Source organism: Dermacentor silvarum, chromosome 1 (assembly GCF_013339745.2).
Source record: "Dermacentor silvarum isolate Dsil-2018 chromosome 1, BIME_Dsil_1.4, whole genome shotgun sequence".
In the NCBI taxonomy this organism is placed as follows: domain Eukaryota; kingdom Metazoa; phylum Arthropoda; class Arachnida; order Ixodida; family Ixodidae; genus Dermacentor; species Dermacentor silvarum.
This window is the reverse complement of record NC_051154.1, coordinates 120,847,907-120,874,587: the sequence shown is the minus strand read 5'-3', so window position 1 is coordinate 120,874,587 and position 26,681 is coordinate 120,847,907. Positions and strand designations below refer to the sequence as shown.

Here is a 26,681-nt window from a genome sequence, read left to right as displayed (position 1 = left end):
TTCACATGCCTGGCCATCATGGCATTCTTACTGTTCAATCGTGTCAGGACGTCTTGTATAACCTCGAGAGAGTCCGGCTGCATGTTTCTCTGAATTTCCTGAAGCCGTCCTCGGGCCTTGGCACTCCGTTTGTATCTAGCCACAATCGCTCTGGCTTTAGCACAGAGCTGCAAAGCCCCTGACTCTTCTCTTTTGGCATCACTAACACACAACTGAAGGGTGTGTCCTAAACATTGCACACCATTCCAGGATGACCGCTACTGCAGAAGTAAAGTTCCTTCCATTGTCTGTAATGACAAAGATAGGCACAGTAGCGTGGGCTGGAAGTTACCACTCTTCGATGACACCTGTGATAAATAGCTCCAGGTTTGCTGCAGTGTGAGAGTCAGTCATCTCCGTGCAAGCCAATGCATGCACGTGTTGCACAAAGCCGCTGTCCATGACGTGAAAAGTTACACAAACGTAGCTGTCATTTGCCCACGATGTCCAGCCATCAGTTGTGATTGAAAGCGACTCCACTCCGCTTGCAAAAATGTCCCCAAGCTTCTTTTTCAGCTTCTCTTTGCTTGATGCATAGAGGTCTGGAATAATGGCTCTCGAGAATGTTGTCCGAGATGGCACGGCATCCGGCATAGCAAACTTCATCATATCGAGGAAACCCGGTTCTTCGACAATGTTGTAGGGGCGCGTACCACGAGCTACGAAGTGAGCTATCATTTTTGTCATCTGTTGGGCTTTTGGGGCCGACGCTTTCATTTTCGGCTTGAAACTATCAGCTATGGATGGCTGTTGACCACTTGCCTTGCTTACCGTTGAGCTTGGATGGCCTTTCGCGTGCGTCCCGCTTCTCTTGGTAGTCCTTGTGCAATTAAGTTGTTGTTGTACTTGTCGGGGTCTTCAGGACTGCCTTGCATTTAAGACATTGAGCTTCAGTTCCCGGTGGAATCTTTACAAAAAAGTTCCAAATCGGATTGCTGGCCGCATGCAAGTCCCCCATGGTACTTTCTGGAGTGGTCCAAGGCGGCTGGGATTGATCAAATGCCGCCGCGGCAGAGACCGCGTCACGTCGCCCACTAAACACAATCGAACACACCACCACGCCGACGAAATGTGTTTTGGTAAGCCTTTGTTCTGAGCATTGCCTCCTAAATAAACTATGCCTGGAACATTGCTCTTTTTCCCATAGAGAGCTCCGTGCCGCATGTTGTGACCAGGCGCCGTGCGAGAGCGCTCGCCTTCGTACCACCGGGTCACGTGACACTATTGGCATAGCCAATGGCGTAGCCGGGAGCAGCTGTCAGCGCGCTGTCCGCCGGAGCTACCGCCAGCGTCCCTGAAAAAAAAAAAATGCGAGTGTAGGTTTCAGCGCCGCTGACGCCGCACGGAAATTTGCAGCTCTGCAGCAAATTTTTCTTAGATCAGCGACAAAAAGCCCCGTAAGGTGACTCGCATGATCACACAACAGCGATAAAGAAACCACTTGAGTGTCGTCGTCTGCATATAGAAGCCGTGACAACGCGCGGTCGGCAAGGCGTTGTCTGCTCGCGACAAGCCAGCCGCTCGGTTCCCGGCGAACGCGCGCCGGCATGTTTACATGGATCGCCCGTCAGAGGCGCTCGCCTCCGTACCGGTGGGGGAGAGAAAAATCCGAGCGTAGGGCAGCTAGTTCGTTCGTCACAATCGAGGCCTAGTTTTTATAGGAAGCGTTGGTTCTGAGTATAGTTCTGTTTTCCTGGCTTGGTCTGGATTGAATTGGGAAAAGTATTACTGAATCCAAAACTGAAACTTCCGAAAACGCCTTCTCCCTGCCACGTGTGGCTATTCGTTCGAGCCGAATGCTTCGAAATTTCTGAATAACAAAATTTGAATCGAAGTGAATATTGTATAGCGCATTATTCGTTGAACTGTTCGAAAATATCGAATATTTGCACAAGCCTAATTTTGACAGTTCGTTTCCGCGGTGAACGAGCGAGATGTGTTCATGGTTGCTCGTGCGCGCGTGACACCGTGCTTGTTAATTTATTTAGTAAGCAAATATGGAACCTAGAGCATGGTGACAGCAGCGGCAGAAATGCGCCTGGAGTGTCCATTATCGTAATAAAATAGTTGTTTTGGTTATACTAGTGCGGTACCGCTTATAGTGCGGATATTCGCGACTCCGGCAACTTACATTATAAGCAGTCTACACTGTAGTGTCTATGGGAACATCAAAAATCAAATTTGAACTGTGCTGATGTTCAGTAGGCAGAGCGTTGCAGGCACCACTCAGCAATGCTGTAGCCTTCGCAGTGCAAGGCATTGAAGAAGGACCGGGAGCACCGCGAATGGGATCCCAAGAAATTTTTGATTGCCAATAACTCTGCTTCAGCTGAATGCATTTAAGCACTTTTTGTGGCTAAGTATTTCTAAAATAGTTTGTTTTAACGTCAAATGCATTTCTCGACTTCGATAAAAAGTGATTCAAGACACCTTTTTAAGCACTGGCAACTGGTGCCACAGGGTGGCAGTTAGGTGTTAAGGAGGGAAGCATTCACGGTTGGCATAAACAAAAGAGGCCCTTTTTGCATGCAGCATGAGGAAAAGATTCTGGGGGCGACTGACAAGGTCACCGAAGATTAAGGTGACAACCGACGACTAAGGTGTGGATCTTCATCAAATAATATCTCTGTCAAGCCTATTTCACATGCAAGCGATTGAGTGAATAGCGCTCTGAAGCTTTTCGCGAGGTTTCGTTTCACATGCATTGCCGCCGCACATTCCACCAAGTTTCGGTAGTTTGCGACTACCAACAAGCGCCATACATAGGCATTGTTTTGTCTCTGCTTCTCAAATTTTTATTTTATAGATACATATACTGCAGTTTAAGTATTAAAATCATGCTTACTTTTTATCTTTGGTGTTGTTTTTGTAAAAAAAATCGCATATGCGGCGCACAAACTCGTGAGCGGCTCGGTTCGGAAGAGGTGCTGCCGCGCTGCTGCAGCGATGAAATTCCAACTTGCCCGAACCTCACCGCTCCAGCCGCCAGTGCCACTACCGCCACTCGAAACAGGTTTCTACGCCGCGGCAGCAGGAATCGCTAGTGTTTTCGCTTGCATGTGAAATAAGGTGCAGAGTTTCAAATTTAGTGACCCTTCAAGTGAGTGCACTTCACCTCGCTGTGTGTCACTTCAGCGACGTGGTTCTAGACGGCACGACAGCGACGATCTATAAAGCCATGAGGCTTCGTATGATTTTCAGTGTTCTGAGTTTTAGCAATGGTTACTATATTATTACAAAAAAAAAGTTCTTGTTTACAAGAACCTTTGCACTCAAAAATAGAAATACTACTTTAATCTCATTAACATGTCTATTCGTTTCAAGCCTGTGCAAGCAAAGAACATATCCAAAATCCATAGGGTCAAAAGGGCGGACTCCATGTTGGACAATTTGGAGAGTGTCGAAAATGAATGTCTCAAGCTTGTTTTGGCTTCACTAATGTCACAAAAATGCTCATAACATTTAAATCACAAAAAAGTGGTGTTAGAATTAGTGCCAACCCTGCAGTGAGCATTTATTTATTTATTTATTTTGATAGCACTGCCATCGAGGCTACACACTTCAGTGCAGTGAATTGAGTTTGTTGAACACTCTGGCTGGCAGGTGCACTCCACACCAAGTGTCACTTAAACTTTCCATCTGACAGCCTGTGAATGACACTAACGGCGAAGTGCACTTGCTTGAAACTCGCTAAATTGGCCCGTCTGACTGCGGTATGAGATGTCTTAGCTGAGTGCTTTCAGTGCAAGTGTTGTGACCTCACTTAGGTCTTTCCTTCGCATTGTAGTTCTTTCTTTTTAGTTTTCCTCACCCGTGTTATATACCAATTAAACCTTTTTTCTGATTCTTGCTCTCCCAAGTATCAGGTCTGTATTATACACAGGCTTTTACAAAAAAGTGTGTTAGGCACCTCTCGAAAGAGAATGACTGTGAACCATGGGCTTCAGCAAAAGTTGTCATGGCAGCTGTGGCTTCTTCCTAAATGCCTAACAGTGGTGTCTACAGTGGGGGAAAGATGAGGAATATGGCATTCTACCAGCATTGTTTCCTACTGGTGTAAAAGCTTGAACTACATGTCAAAACTTTGCTGGTGATTGGGTGATGCAGACTGGAAACAATGGCAATGAAGCTTGGCTATCCATTGATTGCTATCCGCATTTCGATCTGGGCGAAATGCAAAAACACCCTTGTACCGTGCTTTGGGTGCATGGTAAAGAACACTAGGTGGTCAAAATTAATCTGGAGTTCCCCACTATGGTGTGCCTCATAATCATATTGCGATTATGGCGTGTAAAACCCCTGGATTTTAATTATTTTTTTAATTGGTTGCTGTTTGTTGCTCTATTGATTGTTCGGTTTTTTAGACTGCTAGGAAAGCCACTAGCGACATTGGGTGCTTGTCAAATTGCCAATTTGATATAACAACAATGTTAACATTGTCAAGAAATTTTAGTCTCTCTGGCTCGAGAGGCTGTGCTAGTAAGATAACTAGGTATAAGCCTCCAAGAATTTTTACATTTTCACCTGGAGTCTATTTTGTAACAGTTCATTTCATTCTACTTGTCTTACCATCTGTCATGCGAAGTTGCTAATACTGGCTATAGCAGAGATATTTGAGGCAATGATGAAGGATGAAGAGAATGGAAAATGAAGTGAATTGTTATAAAATACAGCTATGGTCTCATCTCACAAAACACATCCCATGTGAACTAAATCTCAGTCGCTGCTTGGATTCTTGTGACCATTGCTTGTGAATAGTACTCATTTGGCAGCAGTTTGGGTTCTGCATCACTGCACTTCCCAATGTTGGTGCTATACATGCTACACTCAGCACCAGACAAGGACATAATTGCCAAGTCGCATACTTTGCAGTGACGCTGAGTGAGTTGTATGCAGGGTTATACAGCAGAAACTATGCTGGAAAGTGGTGCTAACAGCTGCAACAGAATTGCATGCACAGCCACAAACATGGTGGGCTGGCATCATTATCATTGAGGCACCACAGTGCCACACTGTGGCCAAGTTTCAGTAGATACACCTAATTGCATAGAACAACTGAAATGAATAAAACATTCTGTTTTATAAAAAAAATCAAGTGTACATAATAAAATATATGAGTAATGGTTAGGAAACAATGGTAATATGGCCTTGCATCATCACAGGCACTTACATAAGTGCTCTTCGTGATTTGGCATGGGATTTTATGTCATCAAAAAGACTAGCATACCTATACATGAAACACTTAGATGCTACCCAGCATGGTAAGGCTCCATTTGCCACAGAACAAAGCACATATTTTTCAAACTTCCTTCAGCTTGCTTAACACCAACTACACAACTACATTTAGCTCCTTGAACGCTAAGATGAGGTCTTTATTTTTACATTCACGGTGACTTTCTTGATGCTGGCTTACAGGTTTGTACAGATAAGCACAAGACTTAACTAGCTTGAAAGGTTTACTTTTTGGATGCTACACCTGGAGGCATCTTTGAGGCATTTTGTAGAGAAGGCAGTCTTAATGTATTTTGTAAATGTAAATAGATACCGTATTACCCGATTCTAAGGCGTCCCTGAATCTAACATGCACCCAATTTTCGTGGGTGTAAAGTAAGAAAATAAAAGTGCACCTAAGTGTAACATGCTGCCAATTTATAAAAGAAAAATCTAGCATGTGCCCCACATTCGCAATCAGAAAAACCGAGGTGTGCAGAGTTTACCTTCACAGAAGAGCAATATTTTTTTTTTATAATGGCCTTTCATAATGAAAGCGGTGCGTCATTTTCAACATTTGCACTTTATTGGCCAGATATACGATGCATATGGGTGGTATTCACGAGCGACTACATTTAGAGATACTACTACACTCGAACCCACTTATAACGATAGCAGTTTTAACAATATATCAGTTATAACAATGAGAAGCTGCTGCACCGTCAATTTTTGTATGTTATGTTTTCTATGGTGAAATAACCCGCTTACTATAATGCCCCCATGCCGCATTATAGGTTATGACAATGAAGTCTGGCTACTGGGTGTCCGTGCCGAAATGGAATGGAATACGAACTCTTTGAAAAGAAAAAAAGAAATTCGAGCCGTTGCACGCCGCCGTGCGCCGTTTTCCATCCTTCTCCGCATCGCCAGCCTCGCGCACCTCTCTCCCGTCGCCCTTCCGCGTATTTCTAGTTGCGCCCAAGCCCAGTGCTTGACCACTGGCACCGCCATGCGCCGCTTGCGCGTACCATGTTTCTAGCCGCTGCCGTTGGAACTGAGAACACGCTGGGCTGGTGGTGACTAGGCACGACTGTGGCTGCTGCTAAGGGATCGATCCCATTCCTACATAAACGCATCACTGTTTTGATGATCCAAATATAATGTCACTATCAGGTAGGGACAGGTCTACCTGACTGGAGCAGTATTATTTTATTTGGGGTGTTGCGGAGCGCAGCGTAGCAACACCCCAACGACCGCCGCTTCGCGTCGGCGCCTGGCACCGTGGTTTCCGCCGCGGCCCCGGGGTTCAACCAACCGTGCTGCCAAACATAGAGGAAAAAAATAATAAAAGCGCGATACCAAGAAAAAAAAAGTTTCTACGCAAAGAGAGATTCGAACCCGCATACGCCTGGTCCGGAAGCGAGCGTCGTAACCACTAGGCCGTACAGCACACACTTGCATTCATGCGCCCTCGGCAAAAGAAACCACCTAGAAACGCAGTACGCGTGAGCGGCGCATGGCGGCACCAGTGGTTGACCAATGGGCTTGGGCGCAAATAGAAACACGCCGCCCCCACCACTCCGAGCACGAATGGGCTGCGCCCATAGCTCTACACCGCGCCACCCTCCGAAACAAGAAAGGACCGCGCCAACTGGCGGAGCGCCACACATGGGCAACGATAGAGCTAAAACGGTGTTAGCATCCACCGAATCGAAGCGACTGAGTTCGCATCGCCATACTCATCAGTGAAAATTGTACTGGAATGACAGCAACGCTGGAACGCTACGTGCCTATTTGTGCCTTTAAAGCCTTTATTCTTGCGCTTACTGCCACGCATTGCACCACGTTGGCCGCGTGCCTTCATGACTGCGTAGTCGCCATCCACGATCGCCTCGATAGCGGCCGCGATTCCATCTGCAGCGGTTGCGGCAAACGGGAGTTTCGTTTTGACTCGGTACGCACATCGGCCGCGTGCCTTCATAACTCAGTAGTCACCATCCATGATCGCGTGCATAGCAGCAGTGGTTTCGTCCACAGTTGCAGCAAACGGTAGTTTCGTTTTATTGCGATAGCAATTATATGGACACTCCAAAGCAGATTTCTGCCGTCGTCGTCGCTGTCGCCGTTGCTGTGAGGTTCCGTATGACGTCAATGGAGATGAAATCGTCGCCGCGCGCCGCCGAACGCTGTAGGTGCGAGTGAAAGGGCGCGAGGGACGCGCTCTTTCACGGGGAGTGAACCCACGGCGGAGAACAAACGCGCGTTCTGCGCCGTGCTTCCTTAAGGGCTGCAGAAGTAGGCGTCTCTTTCCTCCTTTACAATCACCATATATGTAGAGCAAACGCGCCTTCTTCCGACGTGCGAAAGGCGGTGGGGGGGGGGGGGGGGGGGGGGGGGGACGGGAGGTGACTTTTAGCTGCGGCACCAAGTGCCTATTTATATCAGAGGCTCCGGCAACAGTCAGCAACACCGCACGCATTTTGTGCGAACGCAGGCAAAACGCCGATGGCGTCGACATTAGTTCTGCGTGTTGCCGGTGCTGCTGCATGTCCAAGTTTATACAGCTGATAAAGCTACTATCATTACTCCGTATAGCTCTCTACAAGTTTGCTATCGCAATTAATGCTTCGCCTTTCAGGTGAAACTGCGATGACTTTTTTTTACTCTGTGCGTTGTGCGTGCGTCGGCCGTGTGCCTTCAGAACCGCAAGGTCGCCATCCGTTTCGTTTTTACTCAGTGCAAAACTGTCATGGATGAAGAGTACCATCTACATCGCGATGGGAGGCGACCTGGTGACACGGGTGAAAAAAAAAATAATCGGGACGTGCGTGTGGTAGTTAAAAAGCATGTCTCAGATGAAGACGCGCACCGCGGTTGCGCTGTGAAAGAAGTCGCGAGGCCTTTGCCGCTGCGTGCGCTAATCAGTCACGAGATGAGAATTGCTGCTTCCGCACTGCTTTTGTGATTGTGACAGAAACAGGACTTTGTTGATTCATTGAATAAATAAAAACGTGGTGAGGTGGAAAGTATTTTATTGTTTCTTGATACCCTCGATAATTAGATATTCGGTTAATTCGAACATTTTTTCGGGCCTGTGAAATCCGAATTAACGAGGTTTTATCATAGCAGTGCCATTCTTGAACGCCAACAGCCGCGACTTGTTACACGCGATCAGAGCGCGCAGGAAGCAAAGTTAAACAGTTGAACGAGTAAACACACTTGGCAGCATGGAGGAAGGTGGCGGGGAGGGGCAGTGGCCTCACTGCCATTATAGTTATCTCACAACAGCTCTGCCATCCCCCTATTTTGATTTTTTTTTTCATGCATCCCGGTTATAACAATTATCAGTTATAACAATGGAATTTTCGTGGCACTTGAATATTGTTATAAGTGGGTTCGACTGTATTACTTTCGTGAGACTCTGCATCGGACTTGTCAAAGTATGAAGCCGAGAGTGCCAGAAACGCTGGTGGCTGTATACGCCAATGCATCCGGTACCGAGTCACGCGAATTCTCACGAAAGTGATAGTATCTTCGAGCATGATTGATCGAGACCCCTCCAGATCGAAGCCGAACGCAAAATGAATCCACAGTAACCTTAATTAAAGCAGGCTCTGTCGCCATCTTGTGATAGCGATGACGCTGTCTGACAGTTATGTTGACAAATCCCTCGAACACGGTTTCGATTTCGTATCCAAATGTGACGTGCAGGCAGTTTTCTGACCCATTTTCTTGGAAAGAAAGGTGCACATTAGATTAAGGTAAATATGGTATCTGGACTCTATTGTAAACTTTGACTGGTCTTGAGTATGAAAACTGTGAGACTTGTGAGGACCCTAGTGGACCTAATTTCTCTGAAGTGCATTCAGATAGCCTTAGCCTTCCATATGTTGAAGTAAGACAGGCTCTCAAGCATGGCCCTTGAAGGCTATCCCAGTGCATCTTGGCTCTCTCTTTTTCTTTCTTTTCTTTCTCTTTTATTTCTTTCTTTCTTTCTTTCTTTCTTTCTTTCCTTCTTTCTTTCTTTCTTTCTTTTTCTCTTAAATTTTTACTGTTGACCATGTCGGCAGTGAAAGAAAGTCTTGGCAAATTTGGTATTGAAAGGAACTTGCCTTGCTTGGAAAGTCTGGCATTGGTCCAGACTTGCTAAGCAAAGCAGGTTCCTACCAGCCATGTTCGCCGGCAGTCGCATGTTGTTTATTGATTTTCCTTGGACTCCCACTGACTGCAGCTGCCACATGCATGCTTATGTTTTACTGCCCAAAACATGTTTTGGGCAGTAAAATAATTTTGTTAGCTCCAGCACTTGGAGCCCATTTGTATCATGTTGGTAAGTGAACCCACTGTGATGTCTTTTGTGCACCCGAGATTGGAAACATGGCTGTGTCCCATTAGAGCTTAGTTGCCTGGCTTATGGTTACATACAGGAAAGCAGCAAATCTTTTTATGTAAGAAAGGAAGGACAAAGGAGGGAGTGAAGTGAAGGGAGCCAACTACAGCGTAGGCGCAGTGATGGGTGAGAGTGGAGCCAAGTGATGGTGTGTACTATCGACCAAAAAAGTTTACGGACCAATTGATCTTAAAAAAAGCTGAATATCTCCGCAGCCTCGAAACGCAGCCTGGTATTCCCATTTCCAGCCTCTACTGGTATATGTGAACAACATTGTGATGTACGGTTTTACTGGCTACGTTTAAGGGTTACTCGGATATTTAGCGTTTTCTGAGATCCCGTGGTCCGTAAACGTTTTTGGTCGATAGTACATTGGAGTATAATAGGCATGGGTATACACTTCACAGATGCACTGCAATAGTGGCAAGTTAATAAAAAAAAAATCAGGCAGAAACTATCCTTGATTATTATCTGTGTCATGCAAAGCATTTGTGAAAGGTATAGATGACGCAAATGTGTGTGAAGAGGGGCGAAAATGTTATAACGACGATAATGTGACAATGCCGGAGTGACAAACATGGTATAATGACGATGTTGTTACAACTGCTTGATGACCATGAGATAACGATGATGGCAGGGATGACAGTGGTATGACGATGATGGTGTGACAAAGTGAATGAAATGATGTTAAAATGATCACAATGGTATGTCGACAACTATTGTGGGTGCCTTAAAGGTGCCTTAAAGAGGAAGGTTATTTTAGCTGCAGAGAACACCGGCAACTGTGGCACCGGGAGGCAGTTCAGCGTTTGAATACAAGTTTGTCTCACTCAAATTGTACACAAATGAAACTTTTTTTCCCCCGCTGTCCTCAGACCTCGCCTCTTATTATATGCTGGTCTGTATTATATACAAATTTTTGTGTTATACAGTGGACTCCAGATAAATGCAACTCGCTGAAACAGAAATGCTGGATAAACGGGACGAGGGTATTGTTTTACTATGCTTTGCCGACATTCTTAAAGACATTACTGCCTTCGTGCCCAGCCTCGGGCATCTCGCCACAGCCTCGCCCTCGCACTGCTCAAGAAGGCTGCAAGTGAATGAAAACAGTACCCACATCTTTTCGCGTCCTCTTTTCAAACGCGCCGCTGATCATTTCTGCCTTGCATTTCGTGAGAAAAGCGATGGCACAGCGTCAGGCTTTAGGCGTTGCCTTTTGAGCGGCATGCTAAGGCTTTTCAGCACAGCCGGACTGGTCACGTAATCGTCGTCGACGAAGTGGCTTGTTGGCTGAGCATCACATGCCTTTGAACACATATCTTGTGTATTGAATTTATTGATGTTCTTGTGATTCTGGTCAAGTTTCATATATAAAGGGTTAACTACTTTACCATTTTTCTTTTGCTGTCTGAATGTAACATGATTGAAAATGTTCTTTAGCTGATGTGCCATTTCGTTGTCGATAGGAAACTAAACATAAAGTGTTTGGGTATTTTATTCGGTATAAATATTTGCTCTGTGTATGTTTCATGAGGAGATTTTTGTTGTCAGTGTAATGAACATGTCGCTTTTTTTTTTCTTTCCTAGAGCAATGATAAGCTTGAGCTAACTGAACAGCTTCAGAAAGAACAGCATGTTACCAAAGAGCTTGGAGAACGTTTAGGGCAGCAAGAAGAGGAGCTGCGTGAGTTACGGGACCAGGTGAGAGGACTACTCAACAGTGATTGTTGTGTCCAGCAAAAATCCAACAGAATTAAATAATTTTTCCCAGGATTGGAAGAAAAGAATGTTGTGACATTGTACATATGTCATCTGAATGTGCTGTCCTTCTCAAATGTTCTCACTCCACTTCACATGTCACCTGAACTACTGCTGGGCCATGCAGTTGGGCTCATGTGATTCTCTTAGCATTTTAATGCTCCGTAGAGTGGAGACGTGTACATCTAACCCATTAGAGCGTTGGAGGGCTGGGTAATCAACACGAGTCTTCCCGCATAGCTCAGAGTCAGTCCTAATCATGCATGTGGCGACCCGGGAACTTATTATGAGGACTGTGCTGGTTAACCTAGCAAACTTTCCTCCTGAACTTTAAACAAATGCGCATTGACATTTATTTTAAAGTCAACTGGCATGACTCGCTTAGTTCTTGTGCCATGAGCACTTCAAGGCAACCCAAATTCATAGTCTGGAGCGAAGGCAGCGCGGTAAAGGGCGACCAGTGATTGTGAAGTTCTATGATCATAGGGAAAAAGTTAACGTCCTAAAAAATTGCTACTAATTGAAAGGGAAGGGAATCTCTATATCCGAGGATTTTTCTGCAACCACTAGGCACGTGAGGAAACTACTCTGGAACAGTACCTCAGAAATTAGGAAATGTGGTACAAAGGTAAAGCTCGTACATGATAAAATTAAGATTGACAATCGATTATTAACATTAGATGAAGTTCAGCGTGAAATGGCCGGTGCGCACACACCAGCTACCAGAGTAATTCCTAATAAATGAAACGATAACAATGGCAAGCACTCCGATGCTTGAATATTAATGCTCGTAGCATTCTAAGAAAAAGTGATCGCTTAGACAGTGTCATTAACTTATCAGCCTCATCTATTGATAATTACTGAAACCTGGCTTCACACAGAGATTGGCGACAATGAAATCATGCCCCAGGGATACCGGGTCTACCGCAATGACAGGAGATCTCGAGGTGGCGGAGTAGCAATATTTTTTAAGGAAACCTTAAAAGTTGAAAGATTGGCCGATATACTGGATCTCGAATGTGTTATCGTGAGGGTAGACTCAGGTGGTTTGAAGTTCATAGTCGGCGGTTTTTACTGCCCCCCCCAGGCACAGATGAAACATTCTTTGATAAGCGTAATGAATTTCTTTGCGCCGTCTGTGGCTACTCCAGCAACATAATACTTGGCGGTGACTTCAATGTCCCTTCAGTCACATGGGATACGGATTTCCCTGTACCGTCTACAAATGCAGCTAAACGCTTAGTTGATTTAATCCTTTATCATGATTTAACCCAACTGGTTATGCTACCCACCCGTATCCAAAACACTACTGCCTCAACCCTGGATCTGTTTTTCGTTAACAGTGGCATGTTACGTCGTGTGTCGGGTATTGATGTGGTTGCGGGAATATCAGACCACTAATTGGTGTGCATCGGCGTGAACTGAACGAAGTGACCAAAACAAAGCGGGAAGAGCGAGTGGTCTCGGTCTTCTCACGTGCCAATGACGTAGAAATACTAGACAGACTTGACTTACATTTTTCTCGATTTACCACGCTTTCCGAGTCTAGCACTTGTACTGTTGACGCCCTTTGGTGTTTTTTCAAGAACCTTGTACTGCAATGCGTTCAGGACTTTGTACCAACAAAAGTAAAGATAATAAGAAATGTTCGCCCGTGGATTACTATGCCAATGGTTCACTTGGGAAGAAAAGCGAAAAAGTTAAGAAAACAACATCATCAGAACCCATCCCCGTCGTGCATGCATAAACTCAGTGTCGTGCGCAAAGAGTTGAAAGACAGTATAAAAAAAAGCAAAAGATTATTATTATAACGTTACTTTAGAGAACTTCTTACTTTCGTCCCCAGCGAAATTCTGGCGGCACTTTTCTCCTAGAAAGAAGTGCTTCCTTAATATGTGTATAAATGGTGCTATTGTTACGAAAAAAGAAGTAATTGTGGAATCATTTAATGCATTCTTTCGTTCAGTGTTTACCAATGATTATGGTAGAAGGTCATGCCCCCAAACAGCTCATGATATTCCACCAATAAGGGATATCTCGATATCTGAGGAAGGAATCTTTTCGCTGTTACTTAATATCGATCCAAAAAAGTCGCCTGGTATAGATGACATACCTAACACATTTCTTGTGAGGTATGCTGAATGGTGTTCTAAGTTTTTGTGCATTATTTTTCAGAGATCATTTTTTCAGCACGAGCTTCCCAGCGATTGGAAATTTGCAAAAATTATTCCTCTACCTAAAACATCAAATACTACCCTCATTTCTTCCTACAGACCGATTTCCCTGCTGTGCTCATGCGCAAAAGTTTTAGAACACATCATATTGAAGCACCTGTCACTTTTTCTCGAAGAACATAATCTAATCAATGACCGACAACACGGATTTCATAAAGGACTCTCAACTATCACACAACTACTGGAAACTATTCACGATATTGCAGCTATTATAGATAAACAAGGTCAAATTGACATGATATTCCTAGACTTTGAAAAAGCGTTTGATCGTGTGTCCCATCCCAAATTTCTGGCAAAACTCAAACCTATACTGAAAAATGATACCTTAATTTCATGGATCAAGGCCTACCTCTCGTATCGAAATCAAACTGTCACTATCGACAGCGTGTGCTCCGATTCACGACCGGTGAAGTCAGGAATCCCTCAAGGTTCAGTGCTTGGGCCACTGTTCTTTTTAATTTTCATAAATGACATCACCCTTGATATTCCGGTTACTATTAAGTTATTTGCAGATGACTGCATCCTTTATCAGGAAATATGCAGTCCACACGACCAGGCTCTTTTAAACACAGCTTTAATCAAAATATCTTCTTGGTGTGAAGTCTGGCGAATGAAGGTCAATGAAAAGAAGACGGTGGCTATGAGCATGACGCGTAAATGGTTTCCCTTAAAATACGATTATTCTATCAATAGCCAAAAACTATCTTTCGTTGATACTTACAAGTATTTGGGCGTTATACTTAGCGCTGATTTTAGGTGGAACGAGCATGTTGCTTATATCAAAAGGAAAGCTATGCAGAAATTAGGATTTCTGAGAAGGTCCCTGCACAAATCCACCCCAAAATTAAAACTAATTGCGTACAAAACTTTATCCGTCCAATCCTCGAGTACTCTTCCGTGGTTTGGGATCCGCATAGCCAAGAAAACATTAAAAAGCTTGAAATGATTCAAAGGAAAGCAATTAGATTTGTTTATAATCGCTACAGCTCCTTTACATCCCCCACTGCACTTCTAAATAACACTAACCTGGATACATTGCAGACAAGAAGACAGCATGATCGCTTAAAATACATGTTTTTACTTTATCATGGCAAGCTGCGCATAAATAAGGACAGGTACATAGAATCCTTTAATCGTCGATCCACGCCATCCGAGCATCCAAAGAAACTGAGGGAGTATTCTTGCAAGACACGAGCTTTTAAAAATTCCTTTTTTTCCATGCACCGTTACTGAATGAAATGCTCTTTCTGCTGATATAGTAAACTGCACTACTGTTGAGTCGTTCATGGCAAAGCTGCGTCAACAATCCACTTGAGCTTACTTCGTCGTACATACTCCCTCCCCCTATCCGGCCTCGTTTAACGCACGCGCGTGCACTACACTTCTATTTATGTACGTTTTTAGTGTGCTAAAAATAATTGCTTGGCGTCATGTGCATCATTCGGTGTTCGCAAGGCGTAATGTTTTGCAAGTTTATCTTGCGCTGATTATGGTATGTCACTCGTTGTAGAAATGTTTTTCAAGAGATGTCTGTTGCCGTTATTCGGCCCTGTTTTTGTGTGTGAACGCTTAAGGCTATTGAATTGTATAATTTCTAGTGTTCGAGTTTCTAGTGTTTCAGTTTCATGTAGTTGTGGATGAATCATGTCCTCCCTAGTACCTGCTTTGTAGACTTGCTACGGCAAATCTTCCTGTTGCGCTTCTAGAATTGTTTCTCTTTCTTTACAAATTTGTTTTTGTGTTATGACCCACTCCTGCCTAAGGCCAAATATGATAGGTCGGCAGTACTCCTGAAGTAAATAAATAAATGTTGAGATTCCCTCAGCCAGAATCTCCAAGAGAGAGCACACTTGAGTTGCAACCATGCATTGCCAGCAAGCCCTTCCTAGAGTGAAGGTTGAGCATGCATTTCCTGTTTTCGGGTGTTCACTGCAGGGGGCGGGCTATTTCAGTGAGCCACTTAAACAGAGAGAACATAAACAAGAGTGAGCTTGCTGCGCTCCAACTCAGTGGTTCTTTTTAGTGCTTGAAAGGTTTAAAAAAGCTTGATGTCACAGTTTTCATGTCTGACTGCGACCTCAACCATGTTCGTGAAAACGTTTTGCACTTTGTACTGTGTTGTTCATGCAGATCTGCAGCCATTGGCATAGCTGGGGGGGAGGGGTCAAAACCCTCCCCCGAAATTTTCTGGTGAACCCCCTCCCTCCTACCACTCTTTTCCATGGAACAGAAAGTTTCAGGAGGTGGTCTCCTAAAGAGCGACATGGACAATAGCGAAAGCTTGAATGTGAAAGCAAGGCGAGGCCCAGTGGCTTTGCAAGTGGGGGGGTTGTCATGGGGGCGATCCACTCTCCTATGAACCGAACATTGCGACCCCACTCGTGGCGTGCCTGTACCTCATTCCGGATCATGTTATCCATAACTGTTGAGCAAGGGTCAGCGCAAAAAATTACACACGCAGATAAAAATGGGACGAGTGCATGCATAAAACTTGGGGGCATTGTTGCTCCCCACCTGGCCTTTGTGTCATCGAAGAGCTTCTCATTTCTGGTACTTGGCCGCATCATCGACAACGCTGCACAGAAGAAAAGCATTCCTAAAATATTGCAATTCGCTTGTCTAGGAAACACATAATAAGCACCCCCCAACCCATTTCTTTTTCGTTTTCTTTCCCTTGTCTCCGAGTTTCGTTATGTTAATAAATTTGAGAAGGGCTCTTAGGCTAGTTTGTATACGCTGCTAAGAATGAAAACAGGGCAAAAAATGGGACAAGCAAGAAATACCTACAGAATGTGGATTTCCACATGGCAAAATATATCATGGATGGGGATGCTGGGCCAAGGAAGCTAAAAAACCGCCACAACAAACAGGCCGGAGGGTAGATAGGTAAATGGCCTCAAAGTCCATGCAGAAACAGAACTATAGGAATGTTAGAGGCTTCCGCGCCGTTCAACGATCCAGTGATTGACGGAAAAGAATTTTAAAGGTTGGGTGATGGATACGTGGAGGAGGGGGTCGTGATTAAAAGGCGTCGTGAACGAAGTTGGCGGATAGTTAAGGACATAGGGAGAGCGTCTCGTCACTGCCCGATCGCTGAACACCAGACGGCCATGGCCAGTTGCCTAGCTGAGACACCTACCCAGTCGTAACACGTGCTGCTTGCTGCGGAGAGCCCGTCCTAACGTCTCACCAATTTTCCAGGAGACACGACACTTTCAAATCTCTCGGAGCTACTGGCCCTTATTTTATTGCGAACTACGGATGCCGTAATTTTCACAAGAGCTTCTAAACAAGAAGCAGCCTTGCTTTGGACTGTCTGCCTCATCAATTACCGAGTGTGATCAAATAACAGTATGCGTCGCGTGATGACTACAATAACATGACCACAAGTTACTTCCAAACGTCTCTTGAAACAAGTTGGACAGCAGGTCACCGAAAGTGAGTGAAACTTGTTCCAGCACAAAGCTTTGTTCTTGTATTTTTAAATCTAGAATAATATAGCATGCCCGTAATGCCGCAAGTGCGATTGAGTGATAGGTGACTCGCAAAATAGTGGCCTTCCTCTTCCGTGCGTAGCCGTGGCCGTATCACTCACTACAAGATCTGGCTGGAAAACAATGGTTATCTTGATTGTTACCTGGGCTGCAACCAGTCTGGCTTGCAAACAAGAAGACACGCGATTGTGTGCTGTCTTCTTTTTGTTTGGCCCCGTTTTTAGCGCTGTTCGTTTGTCCAAGTCATGTACCAGCTAGGCCATCGACATGCATTGTATAAATGCATCAATTCGTAAATGCAATTTTCCTGATTTTTAATATCATCATTTTAAAAATTAGTATAGGGATAATGGCATAATTTGATTCAAAGTGGCTGCACGCCTTAGTAATGAAAAACTTTTCTCAGAAGTTAAGCAAAGTGTTTTTCTCCAATGCAAAAACATTAAGGCAGTCTTGTCCAGGGAAGGCTAGGAGTTTCTCTTTGCCTGGTGTATAACCTCCATGTATATATATATATATATATATATATATATATATATATATATATATATATAAGAGAGAGAGAGAGGTGTAAGAGGGGGAGAAATAGCAGTTGTCGATGGAGACCCCCCTCCCTTCCCCCCCCCCCCCCCCCCGAAATAAATATCTGGTTACGCCACTGTCTGCAGTGATCAGACCTTGATACATGGTGTGGGGTCTCACATGTGCTCTTGGGACAAAGGAACGACACAGTAGTGTAAACAATCACAAGGGCATTTATTGCGCCTTTCATACATCAATGCACACTAGCCGAATTACTACCAATAGAACATTCACATGGGCGCGACAAATCAAGGAAGTCCGACTCACCGCGACCCGACAGCGAGCGAATATGTTCGCCCCATGCTGTGACACCATCGCCTAGTCGTTCACGTGTACGGTCACGCGAACGGTGGCGCGTTGGAACGATCCGTGTTCGTCCATACCGGTGTCCTAGATGTGGGGTCTCACGGATGCTCTTGGGACAAACGAACGGCAACACAGTAGTGCAAGCAATCAAAAGGGCATTTATTGCACCTTTCATACACTACTCCCGAATTACTACTCGAAGAACATTCACATGGGTGCGCGACAAATCAAGGAAGTCCGACTCACCGTGACGGGATAGCGAGCGAATATGTTCGCCCCATGCTCTGACACCATCGCCTAGTCGTTCACGTGTACGATCACGCGAACGGTGGCGCGTTCGAATGATCCGTGTTCGTCCATACTGGTGTCCTGCTCTTAGCCTCGCGAGACAGTCTCGCGAAGCGTAGATCGGAGCACGCGCGGGACGTCCGCATTGCTCACCGATCCCAACCCGAAGAGGAAGCGCTTTCGACCTTTTTCTCCCAAGTCACCCCGCCGTTCGGTGGCATTAGCATCGCGATGCTCGCGCCATCTCTTGCAACGCGCTGCAACCACTACGACCGCCTTCGGCGCTTAGCCACGCGGAGAAGCCGAACTACAGGAGATGTGAGCTATGCGGAGAAAACAACAGCAGGGGACGCGCAAGAGTCGCGCATCCCCACAATGGAAATTGCTGGTCTAGTATTAGTGGGGTAATGCTATATGAAGCTACTGTCACCGACACACCTCATATCGCAAACTCCATGCTATAACCACATAAAGCCAACAGACAACGAAGCCAAGGAAAGCAGCGGGGAAATTAAGTGTAGTTGAAATTGGAATGTAGAAAATAATGAAGAAAAGGGAAATGGAAAGTGGACAAAAAGATAACTTGTCGCCGGCGGGAGCCGAACCCGCAACCTCGCGTGCAACGCGAGGTTGCGCATTACTCGTGCAATTCACGCGTAATGCGGAGGTTGCACGTGGAGGGAGATTTATTGGGCACTGCAGGAACCAGTGGTACTTATGGTGGGTCAAGTTTGTGAAGGCATTATGCCTGTGTGCACTTTGGCTGGAGTTGTACTGCATATAACCTTAAATATTGTGCTATGATTTGCCTGCCTCATATCTGAAGTACAGACATGATCAGGTGTGATGATGCTTTTTTGACTCCCCAGCTCGCCACTAAGGAGGGTCAAGTGCAGGGCCTTGAGCAACTTTCAAGTCGGGAGCACTATCAGCAAAGTCAGCTGGCTGACCGTGTGCGCCACTACCAGGCCCAGTGCCAACTCACTGAAATATTGCAGCAAGAGCTTGCCCAGGCACAGGTATGCCCCCCGAACAGATTTCTCCCCATTGTGGACAGTTGGCCTCCCACCAACACAGCTCCACAGCTCACGTCAGAGATATGTATATGATTTTGTTGTCGACCACTGAAGCAAGGTGCAGTGGCGGTGCACTTTGTGCATATGCACGACTGCCAGGTGCGCAAAGGTTGCATCGCACGGACCATTTTCAGCATGCAGCATGTGCTACATAAGCCCAACCACGTACCGCTGGCCATGGTGCAATTAAGAAGGCATCTTGATGAAAGCAAATCACTGTAGGCAATACAGTAAAATATTGTCCGTAAAGTTATCATGGAAGAATATTATTTCAGCCACAGCTCTGAGCAATCGGCGACTACTTTTCACAGCAGTATGTGTAATTAATTCTGGTAGGCTGGCCATGGATTACTTGGAACGCAAGTCTTCATGCTCTAGGACTGGTCCTTGTCGAAGAGTGCTGTGCTAGCAAGGCATTGGTGCTGGGGGAAAGCCACTCGAAGAGAGGCATAGTGCTTCATAGTGCTTTAGGCCATTCAGTATAGTAAATGATACACCAGACACAGTTCGATATAGGTGCTCAGTGATTATATACATATACATGGTGGAACCTCGTTGATACGATTCTGTGTAATACGATTTTTGGGAGGAGACGTTTTTTTTTTTTTTTCATTTCCCAGACGCCCCATAGGAGCAATGTATTTTCATGCGGTTGATACGATCATATTTTCTCCTGAAATTGGATGATACGACTGCCAACAGCTATTTCTGAAACTCGTAGCTTTATATTCAAGTTTACTAGATTTAATTACATTCCGATGACCCACAAACAACGTGTTAAAGGGATACAGACACAAAATCTGAAAATTTTATGAAAATGCTGAAAATGAATCCTCAGTGTGTGATTACACCGAAAAGTAGTAGTCACAATTTTTGAGCCGATGGCTTTATTTTTGGAGTTTTTGTGCGCGCGTACCTCGCCGCCCGAGCCGCGGGAGTTGGAAGGCGTGACGTCACGACACCCTTGTCGGATAGCCAGCCGGCTGGCTGCAGTCATTGAAAGCGTGCCGACGCCAGCCATTGTGAGCATGGATTCGAGTTCTGGTGCCTCTACCAGCGATGATTACACGTCTGAAGACGAGGACCATTCCAACTTGGCAAGAAATATTACCGCTTAAGGTTACGAGCCTTCCGTGTCAAGCGACGAAGAAGAGCAGGTGGCCGTGGAAGTGCCGGTCAGGTTTTCGCGAACCGTAGCGTGAAAATTTCGCTCTGTATCAGATACTTGTGCAAGAATTATTTCTCATTTCCTCTGTAAGCTAGCTTTTTTCAAGAGCGCGCGCAGGTGAGGCAGCTGCGGGGTACTTCAGCACTGCGTGGATGACTGAATAGTAGTTTATGCCGTCGGCGTGAGCAACTGCTGTGAGGTATCAGCACCTCCGAGACTCTCACGTCCACTTCGCCAGCTGCCCGACAGATGGCAGCACCTGTCTGGCGTTCTCCCCAGTTTTTCCTGCTTTTAGCCTGTGTACAAGCAGAGCTGCCCGCTGCCATGTACGACTGATCTCTTCAGTCGCGCTCGCTAGCCTTGTATTGTTTTACTATGCTTTGCCGACATTTTTAAAGACATTACTGCCTTCGTGCCCAGCCTCGGGCATCTCGCCACAGCCTCGCACTGCTCAAGAAGGCTGCAAGTGAACGAAAACAGTACCCACATCTTTTCGCGTCCTCTTTTCAAACGCGCCGCTGATCATTTCTGCCTTGCATTTCGTGAGAAAAGCGATGGCACAGCGTCAGGCTTTAGGCGTTGCCTTTTGAGCGGCATGCTAAGGCTTTTCAGCACAGCCGGACTGGTCACGTAATCGTCGTCGACGAAGTGGTCCACGCAAATTAAGTCATTATTTAGAGGTCTCCAAGCTGGGCATGATGGCTGACAGGCAGCTATCCAAAGTTTACGCAGCTTCTCATCTCTGTGAAACGTGTGCGACGGCGTGTCACGACCGATGATGCTATTATAACAGCAATGTCTGGGCGGTTCCTTCCGCCGCGACGAACGCGTCACTACCGAGCGACGACCGCGGGAAGGCGCATGTAAGACGCACCACCTGCGTGGAGCGCCGATGGGGATAATGCTTCAGATGGATCACGTGCGAAGATCGCCGAAAGGGGTTAAACAAACGCTGCAACGGACCGACACCCCCGGAAACACTGCAACGGCTGTGGTCCCGACCTTGGCCACGCGCGCGGGTGAGTGTTATGACGTCAAATTTCAGCTTCTGTTGGCGGCCGCTTGGAGCTAAGGTGCAACAGAAAATCGAAAAAAAAAGATGTTTCTTGTTCTTTTTTCAAAGCAGCTTATAGCATTCGTCATTTTCAACAGTTAAACTTTTGTTCCGACGCAAAAAACGACCCACCAACTTTTGTGTCCGTATCCCTTTAAGGGCTGGCAACACTAGCGGAAAAACGCGCGCTGCGCGCCAACGGCAGCAAAACGCGCGTCACAAAAGCTACCGCGAAGCAGGTTTTAAGTGCCGTGGGAGGGATCAGTCCTGGACCGATTTAAATTGCCGCGCGCCCAGGCGGCAAACGAGCCACGAGTGAAGCAGACCAATGAGAGCTGCCCCCTTCATGTACGCGCGGGCACGGCCGGTCTGGAAGCATGCACTCGCTCTTTAAAGAAGGAAGGGAGTGCGCACCTCCAGACTGGCCATTGCACGGCAAACTGGTGTCATGCGGACCCGCCCGACCACCATTTTCGCGCTTGTAGTATCGTCTGCTCGCATCAGCTGTCGCTCGTGCTTGTTTTGGGTGGCTTTTCAGGCAAGATCGTCATGCGGTCACGTAGCTGAATGAAACGCCTGCCCTCCTCCGCCAGTCGTATCACTCGTTGTGTGGCGCTGCTCTACGGTGTTCCTTTGTTTCGGAATTCTTGGCTTCGTGGAGCCGTGACCTCCGTAGCTATGTCAAGGAGCATATCTTTGAAAAGAACTTGTTTACGGACTTCAAAAAAAAAAAAAAAAAAGGAAGTTCAGCGAAAACTGACGAGCTGTTTTAAAGCTGCTCAATAAAAGTGTATTGGCTTCGTTTCGTGTGGTGTCGTGATGCTGCTTCACGTAACATGTGTGTTATGCAGAACAGTATCACTCGACGCCACAGGAAGCTTTGCTAGCGAGTTTGTCACCAAGTAAGCCTGTTTTCTTACTTTTTAGGGCTTGCTTTGGATGATACGTTTTATCATCTGGTTCCCGCGAAGATCATATCAACGAGGTTCCACTGTATTCTTAATAAGATACTAGCATCATTTGATATGACAATACAGTAGACTCAGCTTAAATGGAAGTCAAAGGGACAAAAGAAAGCTTTCCATTGATACAAAGTTTCATTCAGATGAGGGACACAAAATCACTGACAATCAATTTATTTTAAAATATTACGTGTTTTAACGATACTGCACTGAAAATGGAAAAAAATTGTTGTTGAGGTCTGCTTTAAATATTGCAGCTTCTTTTAGACAAAGTATGTGTTCATGTGCAAAAAATTTCCCAAAGGTTTCCCAAGAATTCTGCGCAGTCCTCATGTTCTAAACTTGCGTCTTTTGCCATCTTATCTGAAACGTTAATGTGCACTTGAACAATTACTGTCACTAGAATCATGATCCTCACCACAAACTGCGATACTGTCTTCGACGGTCTCATGAGAGCAGTTAGCAACGGCATCATATAAAGTACCATTTTGTGGCGAACTTGATCTGTCGGAAACATTAATATCTTTGAAGTTTTCTGTGCTTCCCTAATGGCTCCTGCAGACTGACCCTAATATGAGCAAAATTGAGGTGAGAAAGTTATGCCAAGCTTATTTTATGAAAGCATTTTTTTTATGAATTGGAGCAATGCCCTATAACATCTGAGCACATGCCAAGCCATCAGATGAAGGAAATTGATGCATCACTGTGGTACTGGCATATAAGGGTACAACATTGGGCTCGTTGATTCTTCTGGAAAATTGGTGAAACTGTGCAAAAAAAATGGATGCTGAAATGAGGAAAGGCACGAACTTAGCACTGGCTAACAACTGTCTTTGTATTGTGTCGTGCAATAAAGAATTTCTGAAACCACACATGGCTTCTCACAGCATGTCTGGTGACGTTAAAGGGACACTAAAGGCAAATATTAAGTCAGGCTAAAGTGATAGATTAGGCCTCGATAACGTCTAAGGCGTCAATATTATTGCGAACAGAGCCTTAGTAATCGAGAAATTGAGGTAAATGCAGGACACTTTTAGAGACTCCCCCTGGACATTCAAGTACTTGCCTGATGATGAAGGCACTCATTTATATTCTATCACTAGTACTCAACCACTCGTTATAAAAACATCATTGTATTGCATTATAAGACGAAAGAAAATGGTACTTCTCCAGTTCTTTTTCATTTTTAGAATAAAGAACTCGTTGACATTACCATTGACAACAGCGCAGGCGGTCGAAAGGTTTCGTTTTTGCTTGACTCTGTGCCGCCCACACTTTCGAGTTTCAGTGGTTATCGCGTAGTGCTGCGCTGGTTTTGCTGTCTTGCATAACTCGCACAAACTGCAAGTAGCAGAGAATTCCACTTCCATGTGATGTCGCGGGATGCCCGAACAGTCCACGCCAATTGACAAAAAGCAGCTGCAGCGGCGACTCCACAGCTCTATCTTGGCTCGATTTCTCCATGGCCACGCATTCGCGTTTTGTGCAAACAACCGTTCTGTCGTCTTTCAGGCGCTGTTTTACTCACCGACGGCAGCAAGGGTGGTGATCAACGTTACTAGACTAGGTTCAGTTTTCAAATTTCTATGACTGTGTGGACCTGCCGCCAACTCTCGCATCTCGTGACGCTGCTGTCGCACTTTGCTCGGTCAGCAGGGTGCAGACGGGGCGGCAAAGCACTGTCCGCGGCTGTTCGTGTGATTTGGCGGTGTGTATACATGAGTGTTTTGCTGCAGTCTCGGTGCTTTTTGCGACACCCTTGTGCTTATTTGCTGTGTGCATTTTGAGGAGTTTACGGCCCGTATCATCAAATTTTATTTCTTGCTGCAAGAACGTGCCTTCAATGTACAAGTAAAGTCATCTCGCAAGCGAGCAAAGCTCATGTAGGTTTGAACATTGCACTTGTGAATGTGGTGCTCTGATAAAAGCAAATGGTGCTAGCTTCATTTTTTTTTCATCCGAAAATGAGGCGCACAGTTTGTGTATTGGAGACGAGGAGTTACGGAATCGCCATCTGTCGGAAGCGCCTCGCTTGCGTAGTATGGGGGATAACGCGGCACGTTCCTCGTAGGTTTGACTGTCGGGGCTCAATAAAAACACCGCACAGGAGCCCTCCTGGTCATTTCTGTAAGTACTCTCCAAGCGAGGGAAGTTTCTTAATGTCAAAATAATAACCTTGGGCAAACAGAAAGCACAGAATAGTTTACAGGCGCCATTTCGTTACCGAATACGTACAGTGAACGCCCATTGGGCGCGGTCGACGCAACGGAGTCCCCTGAACCAGCTTCTTGCGTGAATGGTAGGCAGTCGCTGAGAGCAGACTATGTCAAATTTGTTCTTATAGTGGGCTGTCTGTATAACCAAATGGTTATACAGACAGCCCACTAACGTTCACTCGAAAGTCTTTCGAGTAAAACGTTCACTCGAAAGTCTTTTGAGCAAAAAGACTTCTCCTGAAAAAGAATTTCGTTCGCAGACACACAACAGGGAGCGATCTCTTTTTCAGAAGCGGTCTTTTTTGGAAACGGGGTTCCTCAATCTGCTTTACGGTAAAAAGGCGTAGCCTCAAAAGCAGTGAGCGCCAGCAATTATTATGTATTAAAGAAAAATAAGCAAATGCATATTTTTCTGTCGCCTTGGCTCATCATAAAAATAATTTTATGTCTCGCAGAAGGTGCAGTAAACCCAGTAAAGCTAGAAGCCCAATGTTGCCAGGCAAGCATGTGCACTTCGCTAGTTCTGCAAACGCTCTTTAAACTACAGTTAAACCTGGATATAACGAAATTGACAAATTCCCGAAAAACTTCGTTATAAAGAGGATTTTGTTAATGCAGGTTCGGCACGAAAATTCGAAAAAGAAATGCTTACCGTATTTACTCGATTCTAACGCGCCTTCGATTGTAATGCGCACCGCACCCGTTTTCTATTCTCGTCGAAGCACTCAGCCTTGGAATGTCACACCAGGTACTGGATGCGTGGACGTGTGTCACTTCGCACAAGCACGAGCGTCACGATGGCGTCGTAGCATCGTATAGTGTTACAGTAGAACCCCGCTTTTACGTACCCGAGTGCTGCGTTTTCCCGGCTGTTACGTCGTTTTCGACCGCTCCCAGCACAGTTCCCATAGAACCCAATGCATTGGTAACCCCGCTGTTGTGCCGCAACTGTGGGACCGTTCCCGCATCATACGTTGCGAACTGCCAGCCCGCGCCGGCCCGAGCGGCCATTTCGACTTTTCATGTCGCTTGGCTTAGTGGCTTGATGATGGCATTGGCCGCCCAAAGTGCCGGGGGCGACAACTATGACGTATTTTCGGTTTCCGCCAGCAAAAGTATGGCCCTTGTGATCCGTATTTGCTATTTAAAGATAGTGTCTATGACGCGTTGTGGCCCTAAAATGGGTTTTGGCTCATAGATGTTCCGTATAAAGTCCAAGGGCGATAACATAGTCACCGCGCGCTGTATGCTGTATGTGCGAGTGAAATTGTGCGAGGGGAGCCGACGACCGCGTCTAAATCTCGCGTGCGCAAGAAAGAAAAGCAGGGAGGAAGCGCGCCTCCTTCCGGTGCGCTCGAGGCACTGGCAAAGGAACGAGGGGGAAGAGATAGCGGCGGCGTTGTACTGTACTCTGGCATCAACTGCATACTGCGTGGGCCGTATCTTGAAAGGGATCTGCGTTGGCAACATCAACTGGAAAAGGAGAGTGCCGGCTTGGCGGGCTAGGCCAGCTGCAGCAAGCGGCAGGATCAGGTTTGAATGAAGGGAGGGGGAAAGGTCACACCCGCGGTGGCAAGGTCGCCGGGTCGAGGGATACAGGCCCGCCTCGCACACACTAGCACGCACGTACACGTGCATTCGCTTTGCATTCCATCACGGTGGAGAAGGTGCTTCCGGTTGTTGCTTGCGCAAAAATGACAAAATTTGGGGCGAAATCTCTAGGTTGTCGGCGGGGAAAATTCGGCATTTCGAGAGGGTCTCTTGCTGCCACTTCGTTACGTAGAGGTCTCAAATACATGTGCTTCTATGTAGTAACGGCGGGGAATATAAAAACTTTGTTATGTGGAGGTTCGTTATAAGCAGGTTTAACTGTACTACAATAAATCTTTACAATAATATT

At 45.8% G+C, this 26,681-nt stretch overlaps 1 protein-coding gene across 1 annotated transcript in view; it reads left to right on the top strand.

Annotated features, from left to right (window-relative positions):
• The window catches only part of LOC119435939 (golgin subfamily A member 2), a 198,592-nt gene that overhangs the window by 113,526 nt on the left and 58,385 nt on the right, over positions 1–26,681 (top strand). Inside the window, exons 15-16 of the mRNA XM_037702641.2 lie at positions 11,231–11,344; positions 19,175–19,324. Of these exons, the coding sequence (XP_037558569.1) occupies positions 11,231–11,344; positions 19,175–19,324 (264 nt within the window). The remainder of the gene's footprint in view (positions 1–11,230; positions 11,345–19,174; positions 19,325–26,681) is intronic.